Source organism: Pseudorca crassidens, chromosome 8 (assembly GCF_039906515.1).
Source record: "Pseudorca crassidens isolate mPseCra1 chromosome 8, mPseCra1.hap1, whole genome shotgun sequence".
Lineage (NCBI taxonomy): Eukaryota > Metazoa > Chordata > Mammalia > Artiodactyla > Delphinidae > Pseudorca > Pseudorca crassidens.
Window position 1 is genome coordinate 105,767,221 of NC_090303.1, and position 22,124 is coordinate 105,789,344.

The 22,124-nt window shown below is 42.0% G+C and overlaps 1 protein-coding gene across 3 annotated transcripts in view; it reads left to right on the top strand.

Moving 5' to 3' along the window:
* Positions 1-22,124, top strand: part of UBE3C (ubiquitin protein ligase E3C) — a 118,558-nt gene that overhangs the window by 50,712 nt on the left and 45,722 nt on the right. For 2 of the 3 annotated variants that reach the window (XM_067747589.1, XM_067747591.1), the window contains 7 exons: positions 3,236-3,322; positions 8,398-8,555; positions 8,708-8,940; positions 16,797-16,901; positions 18,896-18,983; positions 19,314-19,411; positions 20,421-20,553. In XM_067747589.1, coding sequence (XP_067603690.1) covers positions 3,236-3,322; positions 8,398-8,555; positions 8,708-8,940; positions 16,797-16,901; positions 18,896-18,983; positions 19,314-19,411; positions 20,421-20,553 — 902 coding nt within the window. The remainder of the gene's footprint in view (positions 1-3,235; positions 3,323-8,397; positions 8,556-8,707; positions 8,941-16,796; positions 16,902-18,895; positions 18,984-19,313; positions 19,412-20,420; positions 20,554-22,124) is intronic. The other variant, XM_067747590.1, reaches the window with a different exon arrangement.

Below are 22,124 nucleotides of genomic sequence, written 5' to 3' on the forward strand. Positions count from 1 at the left end.
AATATGAGGGAAGGTACGTTTTTTGAATCGGTTCATCTTAAAATTAAAGAAAATTAATTATCAGGGGAAAGGGAACTGTCTGTTTACCCTGGTCGTGGTTTCAGCACTGGGATGTTAGTTTAACACAGCTGTATGTCTGAAGCTTGTCTTCTGCTCTTAATTCCTAGTTTGTGAAGAAAATATGCTTTAGGTTGCTTCAAGCTGAAATACGCCTTAAAATTTTTATTATCAGTAAGGCAATTCGGAGCTTACTTTTAGTCTTGCGTTATTCACAGGTGAAATTTATATGTGTATTTTAATATTGCTTTTGCCAAAAAAGTGATACTTTCAGCAGGAAAACACAAAGTATCACATTTGCACTGTGTGCGGCAAGAGCAGAATGGTCTTTGGGTGGGTGACTTGTCATATTTCTCTTACGTGTGACACCTTTACATACAGAGGAAGTCTCTGAGAAAGCCTTGCTGTCATGACCTTTACTGCCTGTGTGTGAGCGGGAGTCTTCCACTGTGTTCTCTTTAATAACTTGAATAGTCCTTTACTAATTAACTCATAGGGTTGTCTCAGCTAAATAAAGCTTAATGGGTAATTTTTAATATATCCCAGTATATGTAAAGAATACTTCACTTCCTTACCTTTTAGCAGTAAAGTCCCAAATAACCTTTATTAATTTATAAAAGGTTTAATAATTTGTTTTATTATTGCCTATTGAGTGATTAATTTAGGAACTGTAGTTGTTTCAAAATTAACTAGAAAAAAATTAACTTGAAATATAACATGAAACGTGTAGCCATTAGAATAATGTTTCAGAGCTGTGTATATGTATTCATGTGGAAAGATGTTAGTTACATTGTACGTGAAAAACTGTCTTGTAGGAGAATGTATTGGGAGAACCCATTTTTGTTTACATCTGTCCACCGTGTCTGGATGGTTTATTCCAAGGTATTAACTGATTATTTTTGGGAAGATGGGATGAAATGTTGCTAAAGATCTTTTCCCTGTGTTGTTGTTGTTAAAGAAAAAAGAGCAAAGGAAACACCTACTTACAGTACGTTGTTCCTCAGACCTCTGAGGTGCCAAGTGTTAGTATTTATATTCAACACAAATTTAAGAAATCGTGTCAGTAAAATTATACTAGATAGTACCCTCTTTTAAAAGACCTTAATTTCTTAATTAAAGAGAAAGAAGGCAAGCAGATACTACCTTCTAGAATTCCTTCATGTTGAATGTTCATGTTTTTTATAGCTTTGTTTTTATTCTGTTTTCCATGGTTTATTTAATTGATCTCCTATGATTTATTGTGTTCTTACCATTTTTTGTTACTCCAATAATTTTTGTTTTAATTTCTCAACCTAATGAATTAGTATAGTGTTGTTACCATCTATGAAGTATGTACTTGTGACAAACATAACTCACTTTTGTAGAATCCTCATATTTTTAAGCTGGAAAAGACCTTAGGATTGATGTACCACAATCCCCTCGTTTTCTCATAAAAACAGGTTGCTTTTGGTCTACATGACACTTGAAGAGTGGTTGGGCTAAATGATCTAATAGATTCTTTCTAGCCTAAGATTCATGATTCTAGGTAAATTTCACATATTCTTTTATGCTTCCACTATTTTTTAAATGATTATGCTTTTAATGCCATTTGAACATCTCAAAATGCACCACACTGAAATTGGATTGGATTTTTAAAAACCAGTACTCCATAATCACTGTTGTAGACCTAGAAATTGCTAATGCTGAAGAACGTATCTGGTGTTTTTGATGGAATGCAGGAAAATAAGCAATTAAATTCGAGACTTTTAAATTGAAGAGTGACTTATTTATCTAAACCCTATTCCTTTCTCTTCCACTATGGGCATTTAAATTAATACACTTTTTGCAAAATTTAGTCTATTAAAATCTTTTGTATTATACTCAGTACAGTTTACAGTAACTGTGGTAATTAACTCCATAGAGAATCGGGATACACACTGCATAGTGCTTTTATTTAGTCAGATCGTCCAGTTACTATTAATGGCCATTTCTCAGGAAAGGACCTGGGGGTGGTCTCAGGAGACCCCAGGGCTGGTGGTCGCGCTGTTGAGGAGACAGAGGCGCTCTCTCCTAGCTCCTCAGGAGCCTGGGGGCTGCTACGTGACAACTTTGGGGGTCAGACATCCCATAAAAAGTAGATAGGACTAGATGATACATGGGTATTAAAAACACGGGATCCTGTCCTCAGAACACTTTGATCTTCAGGTTTGCATTCCAGGATCGTTCCTTGTGCATTCTCTAATACCACAGTGAAAGCTTCTGTGCTCTTTAGTCCTGCTCGCTAACCAGCTTTGTCTTTGCCCTTCTACCTTCTTGTTCTTCTGAGATGGTTCTAAAGTAAGATCACATCCCTTTCTTAAAACCGTATTTTCCTACCATCCTAAACCTTTTTTACTGTGATGTAGTCTCATAAGTTTGAAATTTGATTTTTGACTCCTGCCCTTCTAAAATTACACTAGATAGTACCCTCTTTAAAAAAGAGTGTAAAAATGTTTTACACAGGTTTTTTCTCCTGATTATAACTTTGTGACTAAAAATTATATCCTATTACAAAAATGCAGTATACTAAGTAAAGCTAGTTTAAAGTTAAACTTGGTTACCCACAAAGTTCCTTAGCCTTTTTAATCAATTTGATATTATACAGGAGGGGTCTTTAAAGCCTTTAAAATATATTTTTAGATTTAAATTAGTTGTGAGATATTAGTTAACATTAAAAAACACATTTTTATGTGTTTGTTTTAAAGGGGGGATGTTAAAATCAGTTAAATATTAAAATATTTTTAAATTATTTAATATAAAGATTATTAAAATATTTCTAAAATTTTAATGTGTCTTGGTAGTAATAATACATAATATTGTGATGTAGTAATGTGTTGTGATACGTACTCAGAGGGGCAGCAAACTCAGCTTGTGCTTGAAAACGGCCCATCCGGTTCTCTTTGGGGTTGGTCTCATAGGCACAGCTCAGGGCCAGCTTAGCTCCGTAACAGTAGACAGTGGCTCTCACAGTTGGGGTGCACGGACTAGTTCTCATTTGTACTCCTTAAGCAGCCTGCTGTAGGAAGGAAGTGATTTGTGGTGTTAATACAGATATTTTCTAAATAGTACATTATCTTCAGTTTATAGCTTTCTTCTTTTTGAAGAAATATATTGAATGAATATTTGCTAACTCTTTCTTATTTCCCCTGTTCCTTTTTAGGCTTCTCTACAGTTTAGCCTTCAATGCCAGGTTTCTGAGACACCTTTGGTTTCTCATATCTTCTATGACAACACGGATGATCACAGGGTATGTGTTATACAGACTTAGAAATTGAGCTTAAGGACATGGAAAGTGGCGATCTAATAAAAAGCACTGTAAGAAGGTATTTTTAAGTACTGCTTATACTTAGCTTATTTCATATTAGAAGAAAAATTCTAGATGGTCTCAGTTTCACAAAGTGAAAAAATTAATGCCTAAATTTACAGTTGTTTATCTGTGTATATTATTAAGAGTATAGCTTTATCTGAGGGTAAATTTGTTTTAAAAATCCTAGTCGGGACTTCCCTGATGGCCAGTGGTTAAGACTCCTCTGCGGGTGGCGTGGGTTCAGTCCCTGGTTGGGAGCTACGATCCCGTGTGCTGCGTGGCACAGCCAAAAAAAAACGAAAACAAAACTAGTCATGTTTTGAAAATCAGAAACTTGAAATTTCTTTGCTTCATATGTCTTTTCCCTGCTTTTGATAGTGAAAATATAGATTTGAAGCAAATTTACCACGAATACAAACATTAAAACATATAAAGTATTGTAGAAATTGGTTTCTAAACCTTTTTGTTGAAATAATTCGATTTTTTATGTGAATCATGTAACTTGAAAGCTAAAATCTTTAATATACATATTTATTGAATGCATAATATGTAGAGAATTTAATATTCAAAAATCCTTCACGGTAAATGGACGGAGGCCATTACCATGATGAATTTCTCCTGTCTGGGGTCTGAGCCAGTCCTTCTGTACTGTAGTGTGAAAAGAAGTGTGTGACTCAGTTCACTGGAGACTCAGCTTCTAAAGTGCCCTTGCACGCGGTGGAGATCACAGCCAGCACCGTATTGCCTGCAGCCGTGAACCAGCCTGTCCTGGGAAGGAAAGCACTTCTTTGTTTTAGGGCCAGCCTTTGGAAAGAAGAGGGTTTCCGTTTTTTTAATATATGTATGTGTGTATATATATATATACACACACACACACACACACACACACACACATATAAAAATATTATTTACTTATTTATTTATTTTTGGCTGCGTTGGGTCTTCGTTGCTGTGTGTGGGCTTTCTCTAGTTGTGGCGAGCGGGAGCTACCCTTCGTTGCAGTGCGCAGGCTTCTCATCGCTGTGGCTTCTCTTGTTGCAGAGCATGGACTCTAGGCACACGGGATCAGTAGTTGTGGCGCATGGGGGCTCCGCAGCATGTGGGATCTTCCCAGACCAGGGCTCGAACCCGTGTCCCCTGCATCGGCAGGCAGATTCTTAACCACTGCGCCAGCAGGGAAGTTCTCCTTTCCTCTTTCAAACAAATTTTATATTCTTTTGAGACAAGAAACAGAAAGCCTTACTGGTGGGTGAGTTTGGGGTGTCCAGCATTTCACTGTGCATCCACCTGCAATCTCCCTTGGTCTGTGACACAGTACACATGTGGTGCTCTTTGGGTCTCAAGCTTGTCACTGTGGTGTGTGGAGGACGATATGGTCCCGTTGCAGCACCTTCGGGTGGGTCCCAGCCAGCTCTGTGCCAAAGGAGCCCAGGTCCAGTCCTCTTCCCACTGCTAGAGGAAGGGCAGGGTACTCATAGCGTAACTTTGAGTTACTTTCATGTTTTTTTCATGTAATTTTAATGCATCTTACATGACTGAAAGGAGTCTTGAATGACAGCACGGGAGCTGATGCAACGCAGAAGGGTGGAGCCATGTCTCTCGTCTCAACAGTGAGCGGCAGCAGTAGAGAGGAGAGAGAGATAACTGAAGGTCTAGAAAGTATCTTTATATCCTGTGATTTTCAAATTAAGATGTAAGGTTTCTAGGGTGTGTGTGTGTGTGTGTGTGTGTGTGTGTGTGTGTGTGTGTGTGTGTGTGTGTGTGTGTGTGTGTGTGTGTGTATTTCAAACACTTATGACTATGCCCGCCTTGACATTCATGAATGACAGCTTTGTTTAGGGCAAAAAAAGATTGGGGATCACTGGAACGGGAAATTATCCTTGATCTCCAAGTGTCTCAGCTTAGCAGCAGCGGTCCCGCCCGGGCTCTGCCTGATGATTGCCTGTTTGTCTATGGCATTTGCATCCTGGTGAGGAGATGGAGTCATGGCGTGTGAAAAAAAAAATGAGATAGTATTGATTATATTAAATTACTAATATTATAAGTTAGTGAAGGTATACAAATTTTTAAAAACTCATTATTTCTTAAAAGCTCATTTGAGAATGAATTTCTTTGTGATTTAATTTATTAAAATAAGGTCCCTCAAGAAGCTTACAGTGTATTAACACATTCCTAATGTGTATCTGATCATATTTACTATTGGAATAAAATTAAGATGAAATGCCTGATTTTCCTGAAAATGGCGTGAAGCGTAACTTGAAGATATCAGTGGTTTCCTAGCGGGACTTACGCAGCTGGGGCTCCTGAGCTTCAGGGAGCGTAAGGCTCTTGAGAGGAGTGTGTCGAAGTGTAGACTTCTTGGCCCCAGCCCTGGGGCTTGGCTTCGGGGCCTGGGTTAGAAGCCCGGAGCTGTGGCCCCTCGGTGATGGGGATGCAGGTAAAGCTGAAGGAGAGTCTGGGCAGCTGGTTTCTGTTTTCTGATAGGCCTCCTTTACCAAAACCTAACCTGAGGGTGTTTTGCCCTGCCACGGGCCTGCGTGGTGAGGCTGGTGTGGTTCGGTTATTGTCTTTAACTCACTAGGGCCTGTTTTGAGAATATCCTGCCCATTCCTTTTCACATTGGCTCCAGTGGTTAGTAGTACTTACAGTGGCCCTCTTAAAGCTTTTCAAGGCAAGAATGCATTCACTAGAAGCTTCTAGAGATGACGAGAAGCTCTTTCACTTCAGGGGGAGGGGGGCAGTTGCCCGGCCCCCTGTGGAAACCCCTGTTCTGAGGGTGTGTACAGAGGTGAGCGTTTGTCCGAGGTCTCGTCGGTGCCCCTAAGCCAGCCAACTCTCTGCGTCGCGAATCGGTGTCTTTCCTTTCATTACAGTAAATTGCGGACTTTTTATTTGCACAGAAGTCTTTGACCTGTGTTGAGAGGAGTATCTGAGTCAGTGTTGATGGCAGGAGCAGTCAGCAGAATCAGGAGGCATGTTTCATTCCAGTCCCAGCTGGGTGAGGCCCCAGGCCCCAGCTGACCCTTCTTGCCGGTCGCGCTTCCTGCCATTGGCGTGAACGTGGTTGCTTCCTTCTGCTTACCTCACAGGGGGTTAAAGAGAACAAATAAACTAATGTTGCATAAGTGCCCTAATCTTTTTTTTTTTTTTTTGCGGTACGCGGGCCCCTCTCTGTTGTGGCCTCTCCCGTTGCGGAGCACAGGCTCCGGACGCGCAGGCTCAGCGGCCATGGCTCACGGGCCCAGCCGCTCCGCGGCATGTGGGATCTTCCCGGACCGGGGCACGAACCCGTGTCCCCTGCATCGGCAGGCGGACTCTCAACCACTGCGCCACTAGGGAAGCCCAGCCCTAATCTTTTCTTAGGGAAGCAGTGTAAGAGTTTTATGCGTCCTGACATATACGTGCATAACTGACGCCGATGCTGAATTTAGACCCGAGGACTATTGACGGGTCGCAGCTGAGAGCGGCTTTGTTGTCCCCTTAGATTCAGGAAGTACTTTCTCCACATTGCAGCTGCTTAACTCCACCTGTGCCATGTCCCCCTAAATAGTGTTTGTTTGTCAGTATTATCCACTGTTTTTGTACTTCTGCTGTTAGTGACAAGGGAACTAAAAGATACAAACTATTAGTTTTACCAGTATCAGCAAAACAAATGACCTTACCCTTTTGTTCTGCTGTGTGGATGGCACAGGGCTAGGCTTGGTGGGGGCGACCTGGGGAAGATGGGGGCTTCTGTCCTCTTGGGACTTGGCCACTGCTGTGCGATGCCCCAGGCACACAGCCTTTTTCTGTGGTCCCCAAGTTGGCGAGGGGGGAAGACGGCGTGCTTGTCCCTCTGTGTCTGCCCTCACTGCACTTTTACTTTGCATGGATGGCTTTCTCTCAGCGTGGTGCTCTGTGCTGAGAGCTGGGGCCGCGTGGGACACTGGCCCGAGTGTGCTGCTCCTTGGCGGGAGCTGCACCCAGGCTGCACAGCCGGGCCCTGCGCTTCAGCCCCGGTGGTGGCATGCTGTCCCCTGTACTGTGCCCCGTGGACACCCTAGAGCTCCAGGTGGCTCATCCGAGCTGACCAAAACCCCCAGTGAGGACAGCGCCTCAGGCAGGCCTCACCTCCTGCTCTGCTCGCCCATGTGACTTGGGGCAGTGGTGGGCCGGCCCCTGGGGAATTTGCGGCCGTGACTCCTCATCACATGTCGCCTCCTAGATAACTGGTTTGGGGAAAATTGATGTTCGAGGTGCAGGTGCGGATGGAGGAAGATGAGAGATCGATCTTGCCCACAAGGTCTGTGAACCCAGGACCACCCGGACATACTGGAGAGGCCGCGGGGCTTTATCGCTGGGGAGGAGCTCACGGGGAGCCTCTGGGAGCTGAGTGTTCAGCGAGAGAAGGAAACGCATTTAACCAGGAGGGAGAAGTAAACGTGATAGCTGGCAGCTCTTGGGAGGGGAAAGAGACCAGCTCGCTTTAGAGCTGCGCCAGGCGGTCTCGGGACTCCTCGTAACAGTTACGGGGCTGGTAGGTGGAAACAAGGCCCAGTATCTAAAGGGGAGACAACCTGAAGGTTCTAATTTGGGCTCAACATTTAACTGTTTTGAATGTTCCTAAATGTAAGTGGCTGGATAAATTTTTCATGAGACCAGACCCATCTGCCTTCGTAGAGGGGAAAGGGCGTGGTTTTCAGCATAAAAGTAAAGTGTGTGTCTTTAAGAGTGGCGTTACTTACTCTCTGTTCTTCCGGTGAACCTTGGGACCACTGGTTCGCTCTCAAATTACTAAGCTTATCCAGTTGAAGATAGTAGCAGGAACATTAATAAAGAGTGGTGGCTTGGTGGCCTGTTCTTTAATTTATGTTATTTGTTAACCTGTATTGTTAGAATGACTTTGCCTCCCCTGGAAGTAGTTTAGTTGCTAATGTAAACGTTATTTTCCCTGATTATATTTGTCTGATGTCATGTCTTAATTTGTTCCCAAACTAAATCATTGTGTTTTTTTTCCTCCTTTTTCCCAATTCTAGGTCTATGGTACCATTGCTTCAGGTGATATCAAGGGGTTCTCCTATGTCTTTTGAAGATTCTAGTAGAATCATCCCACTCTTTTACCTTTTCAGCTCCTTGTTTAGTCATTCACTGATTTCCATACATGATAATGAATTCTTCGGTGATCCCATAGAAGGTAAGAATTTTGAGGAATTGGTTTGTTGCTGGCCTCATGGCCTGTCCATTTTCATAGGTGATAGAAAAGTTTTAAGCCTTTTAAGTCTTTCAGTGTGTTAAGAAATGAAAAAGAAACCCAAATGTGATAGAAACTTGGTTTATGTTTTCCAGTTGTAGGTCAGAGACAATCATCAATGATGCCTTTCACTTTAGAAGAGCTGATAATGCTGTCTCGGTGCCTTCGAGATGCATGCTTAGGGATCATCAAGTTGGCTTATCCAGAAACAAAACCAGAAGTTCGAGAAGAATATATTATAGCCTTTCAGAGTATTGGCGTTACCACTAATTCTGAAATGCAGCAGTGTATACAGATGGAGCAGAAACGGTGGATCCAGCTGTTTAAGGTAACGAGTGTATGAAGAGCTTTGCTTACTGAGGTGAAATGATGTGCAGGTCTTTAGAAGAACAGAAATAAGGTTTGTTTCAGGCACAACTGTTAGTTTGAAAAACTTTGAAGAAAAGTCATTTTCATTTTCCATTTGCCTCCTTCTAAAGCCTTGTTTCTACGTTGTTACATGTATCTTTTATAAATCGCCCCAGGTACTTCCAATGACAAGGTGATGTATAGTTAAAATTTTTTTAATGTTTTCAGTTTTATTTTTCACTAAAAAATCTCTTACATATTTTATGTATTTAATCTTCTAAGAAATTGAGTAACAAAGGTAGAATAAGATCATTAACTTGATGCAAGTTGAATATAAATTATTTTAAAATATCTTCATTTTTAACCATGCAGAAAGAGAAGTTATGAGTTACTGTGGCTGGAATGTTGGCAGGAAACCACCACCACTGAGAATAGAACTACTGGGGCAGAAAAAAAGAAAAGAAAAAGGGTGCTTGACTTCCCATGAAATTTCTGCAGCAAACACATCTAGTCAGCTAAAATCGCTCATTAAAGGAGTGAGAGCAGAAGAAATGCATTTTCCAAATTGAATGCTAGATTTACAGTCCGTTTAATACTAGCGACCTCTCGCACGCTAATGTTCAGTTCGAGTCATCAGCTGTCCCTTTAGGTCTTTTATCACTGCTTTTGTCAAGCTATCTATTTAATTGAAAGAAGTTAATTGAATGAAAATGATCAACTAAGCTTGTATTAATATTGCTAATGGAACTTTCTTCTTGGCCATGTTTGGAGAAAGATGTCAAGCTAGACTTTAGGAAGGGCCCATTAATGCTTGCACTTAACCTGATGGGCTAATTACGGACTGCTTATTCATCCTAGGAGCACACGATAGGCTCTGTCCAGCCCATTCTGCCCGATTTTACAACACATTTCACTTATGAGCACGAGCATTAGTAGCAGTGAGAGTAACTGATAATGTTTTGATTGCACTGAATACAGTGCTAATGCATCCCTGAATTTATAATTTGTGCAGATTGATGTAATATATGTTTGCACAATTTATTTTAATTACCTATCTCTGTATTTCTAAGTAAACTTTTAGGGTCACTTGTTGAGCCCTTTAATATATCCTTGCTTAAAGACTGACACTTCTGCATCTTTTCTAAGTTAAAAATAAGCTATATTGACCATTTAAAACTTGTAATTCTTATGTAAGCTTTTCCTGGATAGGGGTATTAATGGTAGCATGTATGTTTTTCTTTTAAGTATTTAATTAAACTCTGGGATCTTTGTTAGTAAAACTTTCCATTATGTATGTTATCAGGTTTTGTGTACAGTATCAGATAATTTCATTATTTTATAGCACCTATACAGAATTTCATAATTTTCATGACAGGCTTATCTTTAGGACCCAGAAATGTCTGAATTTAATAATGCTGTATAGGGCTTCCCTGGTGGCGCAGTGGTTGAGAGTCCGCCTGCCGATGCAGGGGACATGGGTTCGTGCCCCGCTCCGGGAAGATCCCACATGCCGTGGAGTGGCTAGGCCCCTGCGCCATGGCCGCTGAGCCTGTGCGTCCAGAGCCTGTGCTCCGCAACGGGAGAGGCCACAGCGGTGAGAGGCCCGCGTACTGGAAAAATAATAATAATAATGCTGTATAAGGTGTTTTTTCCCTGGTCCTATTTTATTTTGCTTAACCATTAGATGAAAATTTTGTAGTGAATTTTTTCTTATGACTCATTACTACTTTATTAAGGATTGAGGGGTTTTTGTGGTTGGTTTTTTTTTTTTTTTTTTTTTAAAGAATTAGGGTAAAAATTCACCTTTTTTGGAACAGGATTGTTTTAGGTTTGAAATTGAGTTGTTATAAAGATCTTCTGAGTTTAGAACAGACTTATTTGAAGACAAGTTTCTGAATGAGATTCCTGTTCTTTGAAAAAGATTTTTTTTTTTGTACTGCCTGCTATTGAGCTGAGCCCAGAAAACGAAACAAAACAAAATCAAGGCAAGTCTTTGAAAGGATTCAGCTGCTATTAGTTTTTCTTTTAAGAAAAAATTATCCTTAATATGAAATAATAAGAATTTAACCCTCAGTGGTTGCTATGTTTCAGACAATATTCTAAGGGCTTTACATATATTAGTTCATGTAAAGCAGTAATTCTGTGAGGAGGATACTATGATTATCCCCATTTTGCAGATGAGGTCACATAGCTGGTAGATGATGGAGGCAGCATGTGAACTCAGCTGTTCCTCTCCACTGTCCCTCTGAAAAGTACGAAAATAAACGTTTAGCATTTTATGTATATTTCAGTGTCAGATTTTAGCTGAAGGATTCAAGGTAGAATCAACCAAAGAAAGTAGTAGCATTTGGCCAGTGGCTTCCTGCCTTCTGGTGATTCTGCCAGAGCTGCACATGATGAGAGCCGACTCCTTCAACCACCAAAACCACTTTCATTTTTCAGCCTCCTGGTGGCCCCTCTCAGACTGATTTCTGAGAGAGGCCCTGGGGGCTGGTCACAGAACACAGACTTTTAAGTGGATGGAGTCATCTTTCTTGTCACTGAAGAGTTGAGGCCAGTCTCCAAGCCCTGCACTGACGCTGCGAAAACAGTTTACGCATTTATCAAATTTGTAAACTCCTCCTGAAGTGTAATTTACAGCTATAATCGCTTTAGCCCTGTGAGGCGATGGGAGCCCCTGTTGGATTTGCCTTCTGTGTGCAGCTGCCAAGCTGAACTGGAGCCGCCTGAGAGAAGGGACTGGGAGGGAGGCCTCACACCTGCCTTGCCTGCGTGCGCCGGACAGACGGACACACAGGGCTGCAGTACGAGGGAGTTTCGCTTTCCTGGTGGTTGGTTTGCATTTTTCAGTTTTGAAAAGACTCTTTAAAAGAGTAAACCGTAAAAAAAAAAAAAAAGAGTAAACCGTGAAAGCCACAGCAGTGCCTCGTTGGAACGGAAACGTGCTGCTGTTAACCGTCGGTGTTGGCCAGTGAGGCGAACCCAGGCTCCCTCGGAGGTGGCAGAGCTGCCCCGTGTCCTTCTCTGTGTTTGACTTCAAGAAATAATTTTGTAGTGTTTTAAACATGCTGCAGAATACTTTGACTTTTAAAATACACCAACTTTAACAAATAGTCATGTTGACAGCAGGAATCCTTACACTTAGTGACTTTTATAGGCTAGGGTGTCGTTACTGTCAGTATTTAAACACCCACTGTGTTTATCTGAGAACATTGGCTGCACCCTGTGCTGGGGAATCATAAATGAAGTCAGACAGAGTCCCTGTTCTTTGAGTATCACTATATAATGAAAAAGAGAAACTTTCAACTGATGATGTTGAGCGAGAACAAAGCTAAGAGTACGCAGGATGGAAAAAAGAACGGCTAAAGTCATTCTAAACTTTGGATTACACTAGGAAAATCGTCATTCTGGCCTTTTATGAGATGATAATCTTAAGAGCTGGTACTTTACTGGTTTTTCTTGTATTTCTTTTTTTTTTTTTTTTTTTTCCCGGTATGCGGGCCTCTCACTGCTGCGGCCTCTCCCGTTGCGGAGCACAGGCTCCGGACGCACAGGCTCAGCGGCCATGGCTCACAGGCCCAGCCGCTCCATGGCACGTGGAATCTTCCCGGACCGGGGCATGAACCCGTGTCCCCTGCATTGGCAGGCGGACTCTCAACCACTGTGCCACCAGGGAAGCCCGTATTTCATTTTTAAAAAACATTTATTTATTTATTTTTGGCTGCGTTGGGTCTTTGTTGCTGTGCGTGGGCTTTCTCTAGTTGCAGTGAGTGGGGGCCACTCTTCGTTGTGGTGTGCAGGCTTCTCATTTGCGGTGGCTTCTCTTGTTGCGGAGCACGGGCTCTAGGCCTGCGGGCTTCAGTAGTTGTGGTGCGCGGGCTTAGTCGCTCCGTGGCATATGGGATCTTCCTGGACCAGGACTCGAACCCGTGTCCTTTGCATTGGCAGGAGGATTCTTAACCAGGGAAGCCCTGTATTTCATTTTTACATATTCTTCATTATGAAATCAAAATCGAAAAAATTCTTTATTGTATATTTATCACATCACACATTTACCACACTTAGGTACCCATAAATTATGTGCTGTGTCCTATGCTTTGTTTTGAAGTTTTAAAATAATTACCTAAGATGTTCGAACTTACATAACCAAATTTAAGACAAAAAGATTATTACAGTTGCCTTTCAAAATTTGGACTCTGTATTTTTTTGTTGCAGTAATAAAGCTAAGTATCAGTGGTCTCCATTCAGAAATATCACAGTTGAACATTTAAAGTCTTTAACTTGGACCGTTGTCAGGTGGGATTTTTATGAGTCATCTGTGTGCTTCTAATCAGTCATCTGCTTGGTCCTTTTAACATTGGGGTTAAGGGAAACCTGCTTGTAGGTGTCACCTGTTCTGTTTTTTGTTGTTTTTCTTTGGTCTGCGCGGCTTGTGGGATCTTAGTTCCCCGACCAGGGATTGAACCCTGGCCCTCAGCAGTGAAAGTGCAGAGTCCCAGTCCCTGGACTACCAGGGAATTCCCTGATATCACCTGTTTTTTATTTCAATGGCAGATAAACACGCATAACAGTTTTGTGCATTTCTGAGTATTTGCTTCAGTAATTTTGTTAGTTTTTGAGTATTAAAGTTTACATCCAGCGCGGAAGAAGATGACATGGGAGATAAGAGTTAAACGTATCATGTAAAATATAACACTAATATGGTTTATAACTGTTAAAGTCTGCCAAAACTGTGTACTGAGTGAGGGACATGTAGTTATCCCAGTGTCTGCTTGTTTGCTGTTTTATTTCATGTTTCTTAACACACTGGTTCTCAAGTCTCACTGTGATTCACGACCTCCTAGGGATCAGTTAACAATTATTGACGGGCTCACCTCAGGTGAACTAAGTTCAGTTGCTGTTGGTGGTGCCCGTTGGGGTGTTTGTCAGCAGGAGGTTCTGAAATGCAGCTGTGTTGACCCACAGGCCTGACCGTGTGGTGAATTCCCTTTGGGCAGATCTTAGTAACCTCTGATCTCAGATTGCAGACTTGCACCCCAGGACTGAAGTTAATCCTGCCGGTCTCTCGGTGCTGGTCCTGTCTTCTGTAGTAGGCATGTCTGTGCGAGGAGCTTTGATAAAATTAACTGAAAGAGAAACTGTCTTTTGATCTCGACACTGGGCGTCTGTATTGATCCAGTATAAAATCGTTACTTCAATTTTCTTTACCTGTGACACTCTTCAGTTTACGTGGTTTTTTAACAGTTACCTATGTAAACTTTGCGTTTTCAGTACTAAATATTCCTAACAGTTTGTGATACTGAAAATGGATGCAGAGGAAGGGAATGTGTTTAAAGGTGTTCTGAAATCACAGAATGGATCCAGTTAAAATTTTCATGGTTACTAAAAATTTGTGTTTTTCTCTAAAACTTAGAAGAAAACTAGTTTAAAGGAGAAGAATGCTCTTAGGGGATCTGACATTTCTAAACTATTTGGGGAATTGGTCCAGGGCTCATATTGCCAGAATTAACACGTAGAAGTATGTGTCACCCAGTTAGACTTGGATTTCAGATAAACAGCAAATGCATTTTAGATACAAGTATGTCCTGTGAAATATTTTGGATACATTTATGCTTTTTAAAAACAATATTTGAGACATATACTTTGAATAAAGCAATATTTGGGTCATATTTATACTAAAAAATTCATTTGACGTTTATCTGGAATTCAGGTTTGTCTAGGTGTCCTGTATTTTCTCTGGGAGTCCTAGAGACTGCATATATTGAAACTTTATAATGTTTCATTTCACAGTAATTTAAAAGAGGAATGTAAATTATGGCATTAATTACCTCTTAGATAGTTTGATAATGTTTGTGACCTATAGAAAAGAAATGTCCTCATCAGCATAGATCGGATCGTGGTGAATACCGGGAGGTGGATGACAGCCTGCTCCTGGGGGTTAGGCACCTGTGAACTTGAGCGTGTGCAGTGGGGATGGTGTCAAGAGTCTGGGGGATGTGTGAGAGCCATAAGTTAATGGGTGCAATTAAACAAACACACATAAGTGTTTGTCAGAAAGCACGTCTTTTGTCAACAGTTGTGGTGTGTTGTGGGTAAATTTCAGCACAATGTCTGTTAAATCCAAATTTACTCAAAATACCGATGTAATTGGTTAGGTAAAAGGAGAGATAAGACATAATGTGCGTCCTGCCACAAGACTGTGCTTCACTCTCCACTGTTGAAAGAGCATCTGTTGGTGCGAGCTGCGTGGACCCGACTGAGTTTGTCTCAGACCCAGAGAGCACATGGAATGAACTTACTGGGATCTCGTCTTTTCTTCTGAAGAGCAGTACCGAGAGACTTCCCAGAGTTGGTGCCGTAGGTCAATGGCCTTACTCTGTTTATGACCAGCGGTTAACCAGATAGAACCAAAGACTAGGCCTTTCTCAGTCTACCACAGCTGCACTTAAAATCAGTCATCGTAAAACATTGCATGTGTGTAAGCTGACCCCTGAGCAACTGATTGCTTACCTATGCTAGTTTCTGCTGATTCGAAAAGGACAGTACCATAGTATTACAGTAGGCTTTAAAATACCACAAGGTAGACGTCACAGCTAAATTGGCAAGATATATCCACCAGTGTACAAGCTGTGTTCTAGATCTTGAGAGGTTTTTGCTAATGTGGTTTTGTCTGGATGGCCAAACCGCTCAAGCATTACTTTTTCTCTGTCACTGGGCAGATCATCCAACCAGTGTTGGTGTCATAGTGGCCTGAGATATCAACCAAGGACCCTTTCTTACCCACTTTCGTTGGACACACAATGACATTTCCTAGTTCTTTATTCAAATTATATTTTACTGAATTAGAGGCAATGTGTACAGAAAGCCTGGCTGACTTTTTCAGAAAATACCATCATAGTCATTAACTTCATAGTAGTTGTCTGATCAACTCCTGGTTGTAAAGGTTTAAAACTTTGGTTTTACAACTTTGTGTTGGTTTATCTTTGTTTATTACAAAACACATTTCTATTTAATGTATAACTTCATGTCTTTTTTAAATAGACAGTACCATTAAGATCTCTTTAATCGTACATCACAGAATTTATTATACAGTCGTCCACCATCAGGTACCTAGTAGGTTTCTAGGTAGGTACTTGGGTTCTGTTCATGGGGGGCTTACCACACAGCCAGAGAGGGAAAACAGCAGTGAAGGACTAGGCTGTGATAATGCGGTGTGGGGGGTGGTAGCCAGAGCGTGCGGGGAGGCTTTCTGAAGGACTTTACGCTGAGTTTGCGTGGAATTGCACTGGGACGCAGACCTAATTCCAGAGGCTTGTGTAAGGGAAATACTGAAATGATCTTTCTTTTTGGAAGGTTGACAGGTGTGTCTAGGACACTGCTTCTCACCCCCCACCCCTCTCCCGCTGCCAGCAGCCTTGAATAGAGTGTTTTTCAGAAAAATAAGAAATGTGTTTTACCTTAGGGAAATTGTTGTACTTGGAGATGTCTTTTATTATAGCTCAAATGGGCTAATAGGTTTCCCCATTTGTGTTTTAAAACTTAATTACTGCCTCTCTTGCAGTTTTTAAGAAATCAGCCCTTGCACACATTTGTGTTAATAATTTTTCTCTTTGCCGGTAGATATTAACCGCTTTGTACCTAAAGCTAACTCCTGTAATCACAGAACGAGGTGCTTTTCTGCAGACAGACCTGGTGGCGGTCTAGCCAGCTCTTCACCACGGAAGCCCGCGTCCTCGGGCACGGAGGTGAAGTGGTGCCGTGGCCTCTCACTCCTGACCGGAAGTGTTGCCGTAGTTCCCGAGCCTGCGTGTGACGTGTTCCTGTTCTCCCTCTCAGGTTATCACCAACCTAGTGAAAATGTTGAAGTCCAGAGACGCAAGGAGAAAGTTTTGTCCTCCCAATCACTGGCTGTCAGAGCAAGAAGATATTAAAGCAGATAAGGTGTCATTTTTAAATCTTCTAAATATTTTTCATTAAACATATTTTTTCAGCTTTTATCTTTTGGGGGAGAAGAATAAATCCTTTAAAGTTGTTTAACTTATTATGTAACTAAACATTAACAGTAAACTTTTGTGTTACTAACTCTTAGGTCACCTAGTAGAACGTAGAGCAATATCGTTGGCTCCCACATGCATCCTGCATTTGTTGTTAATCCTAATTTGCTCTTAACCACAAAGTATGTTGAAGCATAATGGGGTTTTGGGGGGTTGAAAAAAAATTTTTGCTTTTATTGTTATTTTCAGTATATATTTAGTACTTAAGAGGTGGAACTTATTTCTGGTTTTCTAAAGGGACAGAGAGAAATGTGAATATTACTAAGATCTAGATCTAAAGTAGATTAAATAGTATAATCTATTTCAAAATAAATTAAGATAACATTAACAAAGGACACGAGGTGTTTTCATTGTTGTTTGTCAGAGAAACGCATGACTGGATTCATCTCAGAAACTTGAGGCTGGGGGCACAGGGTGGTGGGTACGGAGCAAACAAGATCACAGAGATGTTAAAGAAAACAGGGCTGTTTTAGAAGCATCGCTTTGTCCGCATGGAGTATTGTCTCTTTGAGTTAAGCATGTGGCTTGAGCTCTGCCCACTGGCCAGGCTGAGATGCTGTGGCAGGTCCTGTAGCAGTGCAAGCCTCTGGGGCCGATGTTGGGGTTTCTGAACATCTCCCACCGAAAAGAAAGGGTCCTCGGCACAGTGGTTCGTGGTAGGTCCAGGGAGGAAGTGTGCGAGACAGTGGCGTGTTCTTTCACCTGAGAGCGGGGGCCACGGGAGATTGTGTGAGGGCCGGGGGCCGCCTCAAAGGGCTTTAGCAGCCAGAGGTGGAGGCGAGCGCCAGCAGCATAGGTGCAGAGGACTAACCGTCAAGTGTGTTTGAATCTGTGAGTTCATACGGATGCTAAAAAGAAGAACTTCATTCGCCATCTTTGTGGGATGCAGAGGAACCACCCTCGTTTTAAACACTGGTAGGAAGAAGGAAGTCATCACACCTTTAGCCCGCCTTTCCTTTGTGAACTGTTCGTGGGCTAACCGTGGAGTCGATGCTGTGAGAGCCTTCTCGACGTGGAAGTGTTCCAGCTGACAGCACGTGAAGACGGTGTCTAGCCTGCCTGCTCTGATGAAGTTCGGTGTTGGCCCCCCGCTGAAGTACAGTGGATACGTGGGCCGGAGGCCTGGGAGACGAGGGTCTGTGCTGCTGCTGTGCTCCAGGGAGACGGTCAGCTGAGCCAAGCAGTGTGTCTGGTGCCTGTTGACAGTTGGCTGCTATTTTCCCACCAGTTCCTGCTCTCATCGCTGACCTGCGACCAGCGGTGCTGAGCACGCGTGCCTCTCGAGGAGAGAACACCGTCCACCTCCGAAGTGTTCCTCCCGGAGACCAAGCCTGGTGAAACTTCCAGATGTAACGACAAATTTATAGGAAATGGAGGGGCTAGAAGTACATGTTGACACCATGATGCTGCAATTAGCAAAATCCACACAATGGGGAAGATTACGGGACAAATGCTTCTGCTTCCTCATCAAAGTCACAAGGGCAGAAATGAGGGCTGAAGGGACCTGACAGATGAAAAGGATTCAGAGACAGTACACACTATACCAGCCTTATTTGGATGCTCATTCAGACAATTTTTTAAAAAATTATGAGAGTGAATATTTGGTAATAGTGAGAAATTAATTTTTTAAGGGTGATGTGGTTTTCTTCATAAAGCAGTCATATTATGATGATTTACTATGTCCAGATATTATACATCGTTAACTAGAGCACCAGCATGGGACAGAGGTTATGAAGAGGTCTCCTGAAAAGGACAGGAGGTGGGAGAGAGGGACGCAACTAAATAAATGTGAAACACCGGTGCAGCTCGAATGAGGCAGGGTAGGCGTGTGTGCTGGGACACAGGGAAGGGCTGACTAAGCAGGGTGTCTGGTCCCCACAGGTCACCCAGCTCTACGTCCCGGCGTCCAGAAGTGCTTGGAGGTTCAGGCGAATGGGGAGGATCGGCCCCCTGCGGTCCACCCTGGACGGTGAGCTCCCTGGGGCCTCGTCGCTCTTCTAACTCGAGTTTACTGAGGTGTAGTTCACATACTGTGAAGTTCGCTCTTTAGTCTGCTGGTCTGTGATTTTTGACCATGATCGGCCAGATAGAGGAGTTTCATCGTTCCAGAAAACACCTCATGCCTTGTAGCCAGCTCCTTACCCTGGCCCCTGGCAACCACAGGTTGGGTTTTTTGTCCCTGTATATAGTTCAGCTTTTTCCAGAATGTCTTTAAATTGAACCATACAGAGTGTAGCCTTGTGAGTCTGGAAAGGAAGGTACGTACACACAGTAACGAAGGTTTTAAACTGTGTTGCAGTAGGTCTGGAGTCCCCGCCACTGTCTGTGTCTGAGGAAAGACAGCTCGCCATCCTAACAGAGTTGCCCTTTGTGGTTCCGTTTGAGGAGCGAGTAAAGGTATGGAATTTGGTTTCTTTCCATGTGTTTTGTGGTTATTTATATCATCTCAGAGTTAAAAAGTAACACCAGGCTTCCCTGGTGGCGCAGTGGTTGAGAGTCCACCTGCCGATGCAGGCAGGGGATGCGGGTTCGTGCCCCAGTCTGGGAAGATCCCACATGCCGCGGAGCGCCTGGGCCCGTGAGCCATGGCTGCTGAGCCTGCGCATCCGGAGCCTGTGCTCCGCAACAGGAGAGGCCACAACAGTGAGAGGCCCGCGTACCGCAAAAAAAAGTAACGCCAATGGAAAAAATCTCTATAAAGTTGCCTAGTGCCTATCTCATTAAATAATTTATGTTTTTCTTATTAGATTGTTAATAGTTGACCATGATTTATAAAAGCATAATCCAATCAAATACCTCTTGAAAAAATGTTTTGTTTGTATTCACCAACTTATTTAGCAATTTCTAAAAACTACTACACTTCTGGCTTCAAGAGGGTGTTTTTTAGGTCTGCCCACTCTTTTCACAGGATGAACATTTAAAGCTATTGACATTTCTTCATTAAAACACATACACACTCACGTATACACATGGTGTTGCATAATTCCTGAGTGCCCTCTACTGGATTTTTAGCATAAAAAAATTACTTGAATTTTATCACCATAGAGATATTCCTACTAATATTAATGTACAGCTTTCCAAAGCTACTCTTCTTCCTGCCACCATCTGGAGTTTTATAAAAGGTTTCCAAAAGGAAATATTGAAAATATGACATAGCATGGGATTTTTAAAATTTGTTGTAAAGTGGGGAAAAAGAACAATATTACAAATATATAAATAGTGCACGTTCACTGATAAGGCATAAAATCAGTATCTGATACCTTGGCCTTTAAAATTTGTTTCAGAGTTTATGGAGATAACAGAAGGTAAAGTGAAGGTTTATTTTGCGGTTTTTCCTTTTGGTTGCTTATGTTCATAACGAAAAATCTGTTGTTTTCAAGTAACCTTATGATTTCCCCTCTGTTAGATCTTTCAAAGGTTGATTTATGCAGATAAGCAAGAAGTTCAAGGAGACGGTCCATTTCTGGATGGAATTAATGTCACAATAAGAAGAAATTATATTTATGAAGATGCTTATGACAAACTTTCCCCAGAAAATGGTATATATAATTCTCTCTGTATGTGCACCTGTGGCAGTGGGAGGCTGGGGGATTATAGGAAAAGGTGATCATTAAACAATTAGTGTTGATTATCTTGTTCTGTAATGACTGTTCAAAACAAATGTAGTAGGTCAAATTTGGGGGATGTATATTATCAAATAATAATTCTAAGATTAACAAATAATTATTGCTCCAGAAGCCTTTCAAATATTGATTTGTTTTTTAAGGAAAGAGCTTTTCTTTCCCCCAAATGTCTGTCTCTAAAATTTAGTTGACAAAAAAGCTATGATTCTAAAAATGTCGTATATAACAGTCTATTTATATAAACATCATAAATTGTAAGCCAAGTTAAATACACTAATATAAACACCATTGCAATCCAAATTTCTTTATCAAAGGTTAAGTGTGCGTCAATGACACTGCTATTAGATAAAAGAGAATTATATTGTAACAATAATTGGGACAGCATTTAGAGGTCAGTGACACATTTTGTCTTATGTTAATCTTTGACACCCAGTGTTAAAAGTTTTAGTGTTATTAATATGTATATTAATAATTTTAACTTTACAATATGGTATCCGTGATATTACATTAAATCGGTGTTATATCAATGCAGGTATTAAAAACGAAAGCCTGGCAGGCTCCAGCTCACGTCTTTGGGAGGTGCTGGCAGGTTGTCAGATACAGAATAACGGTTGCCTTTTCTTCCAGGGGAGTAATTTCATTTTCTTCTAGGAAAGCAAAACCTCTCATTTTGAATACTTTTCTTTCATATTGTGGAACAGTGGAGGAACGCTAACGTCACTTGTTCCCTTACTCTGTTCCAGGTTTTGTGTGCAGAATTTTTGTCTTTAACCCAGCTTAGTTTGGTCGTTTAATCTGTGCCATTGCCCTCTGAGGTCAAGTATCACAGACTGAGACAGAGTTTTAACTCAAGTCTGACACAGGCTGTGAGCTCTCCTCTATCCCAGGTTACTGTTGCCTAGGATGTCGTGCTTTCAAAACTTTTTGTATGAGTGGGGCAGATATCGGGTATTCTGACACCTAGTCTAACATATTTTTGGGGGAAAAAAAGTTCTCCCTCCTTTGGGATCTACAGTCCTTCATAATCAATTATAGTAGCTGTTGTATTGTGTTATGTGTTACTGTGTTAGCAGTTTCTGTGTCTGTGTCTCCCACTTGACTGAGGCCCTCACGGTCTAAGATGGGATCCTGAATCCTTGTTCCTCCCACCCAGCTAGCTAGTGCTCAGTAGATGTTTGTTGAATTTGTGATTGAAAACAAGAAAGACAAGAGCTCTGACGGAGTCATAAGTTGGCAGACGGCTGGCATCTTCAGAGAAGAGCTGAGACGTGCTTGATGCTGGAGGGCTTCCTCAGATGCAGGGCGTGAGCCAGGTCTTGGGAGCCGTGTCTCCCAGGCTGGGTCACTGCGAAGGGCGTGGACGTTCACAGCCGACCCGGTTCTGCACCTGGTGGGCTTGGGCTTCCTGCAGGTCCTGCTTCCTGCAGGCTAGTGTATGTCCGCGAGCTCTTCAGCCAAAATGAGAACATGTGCTTAGCAGCGATTTT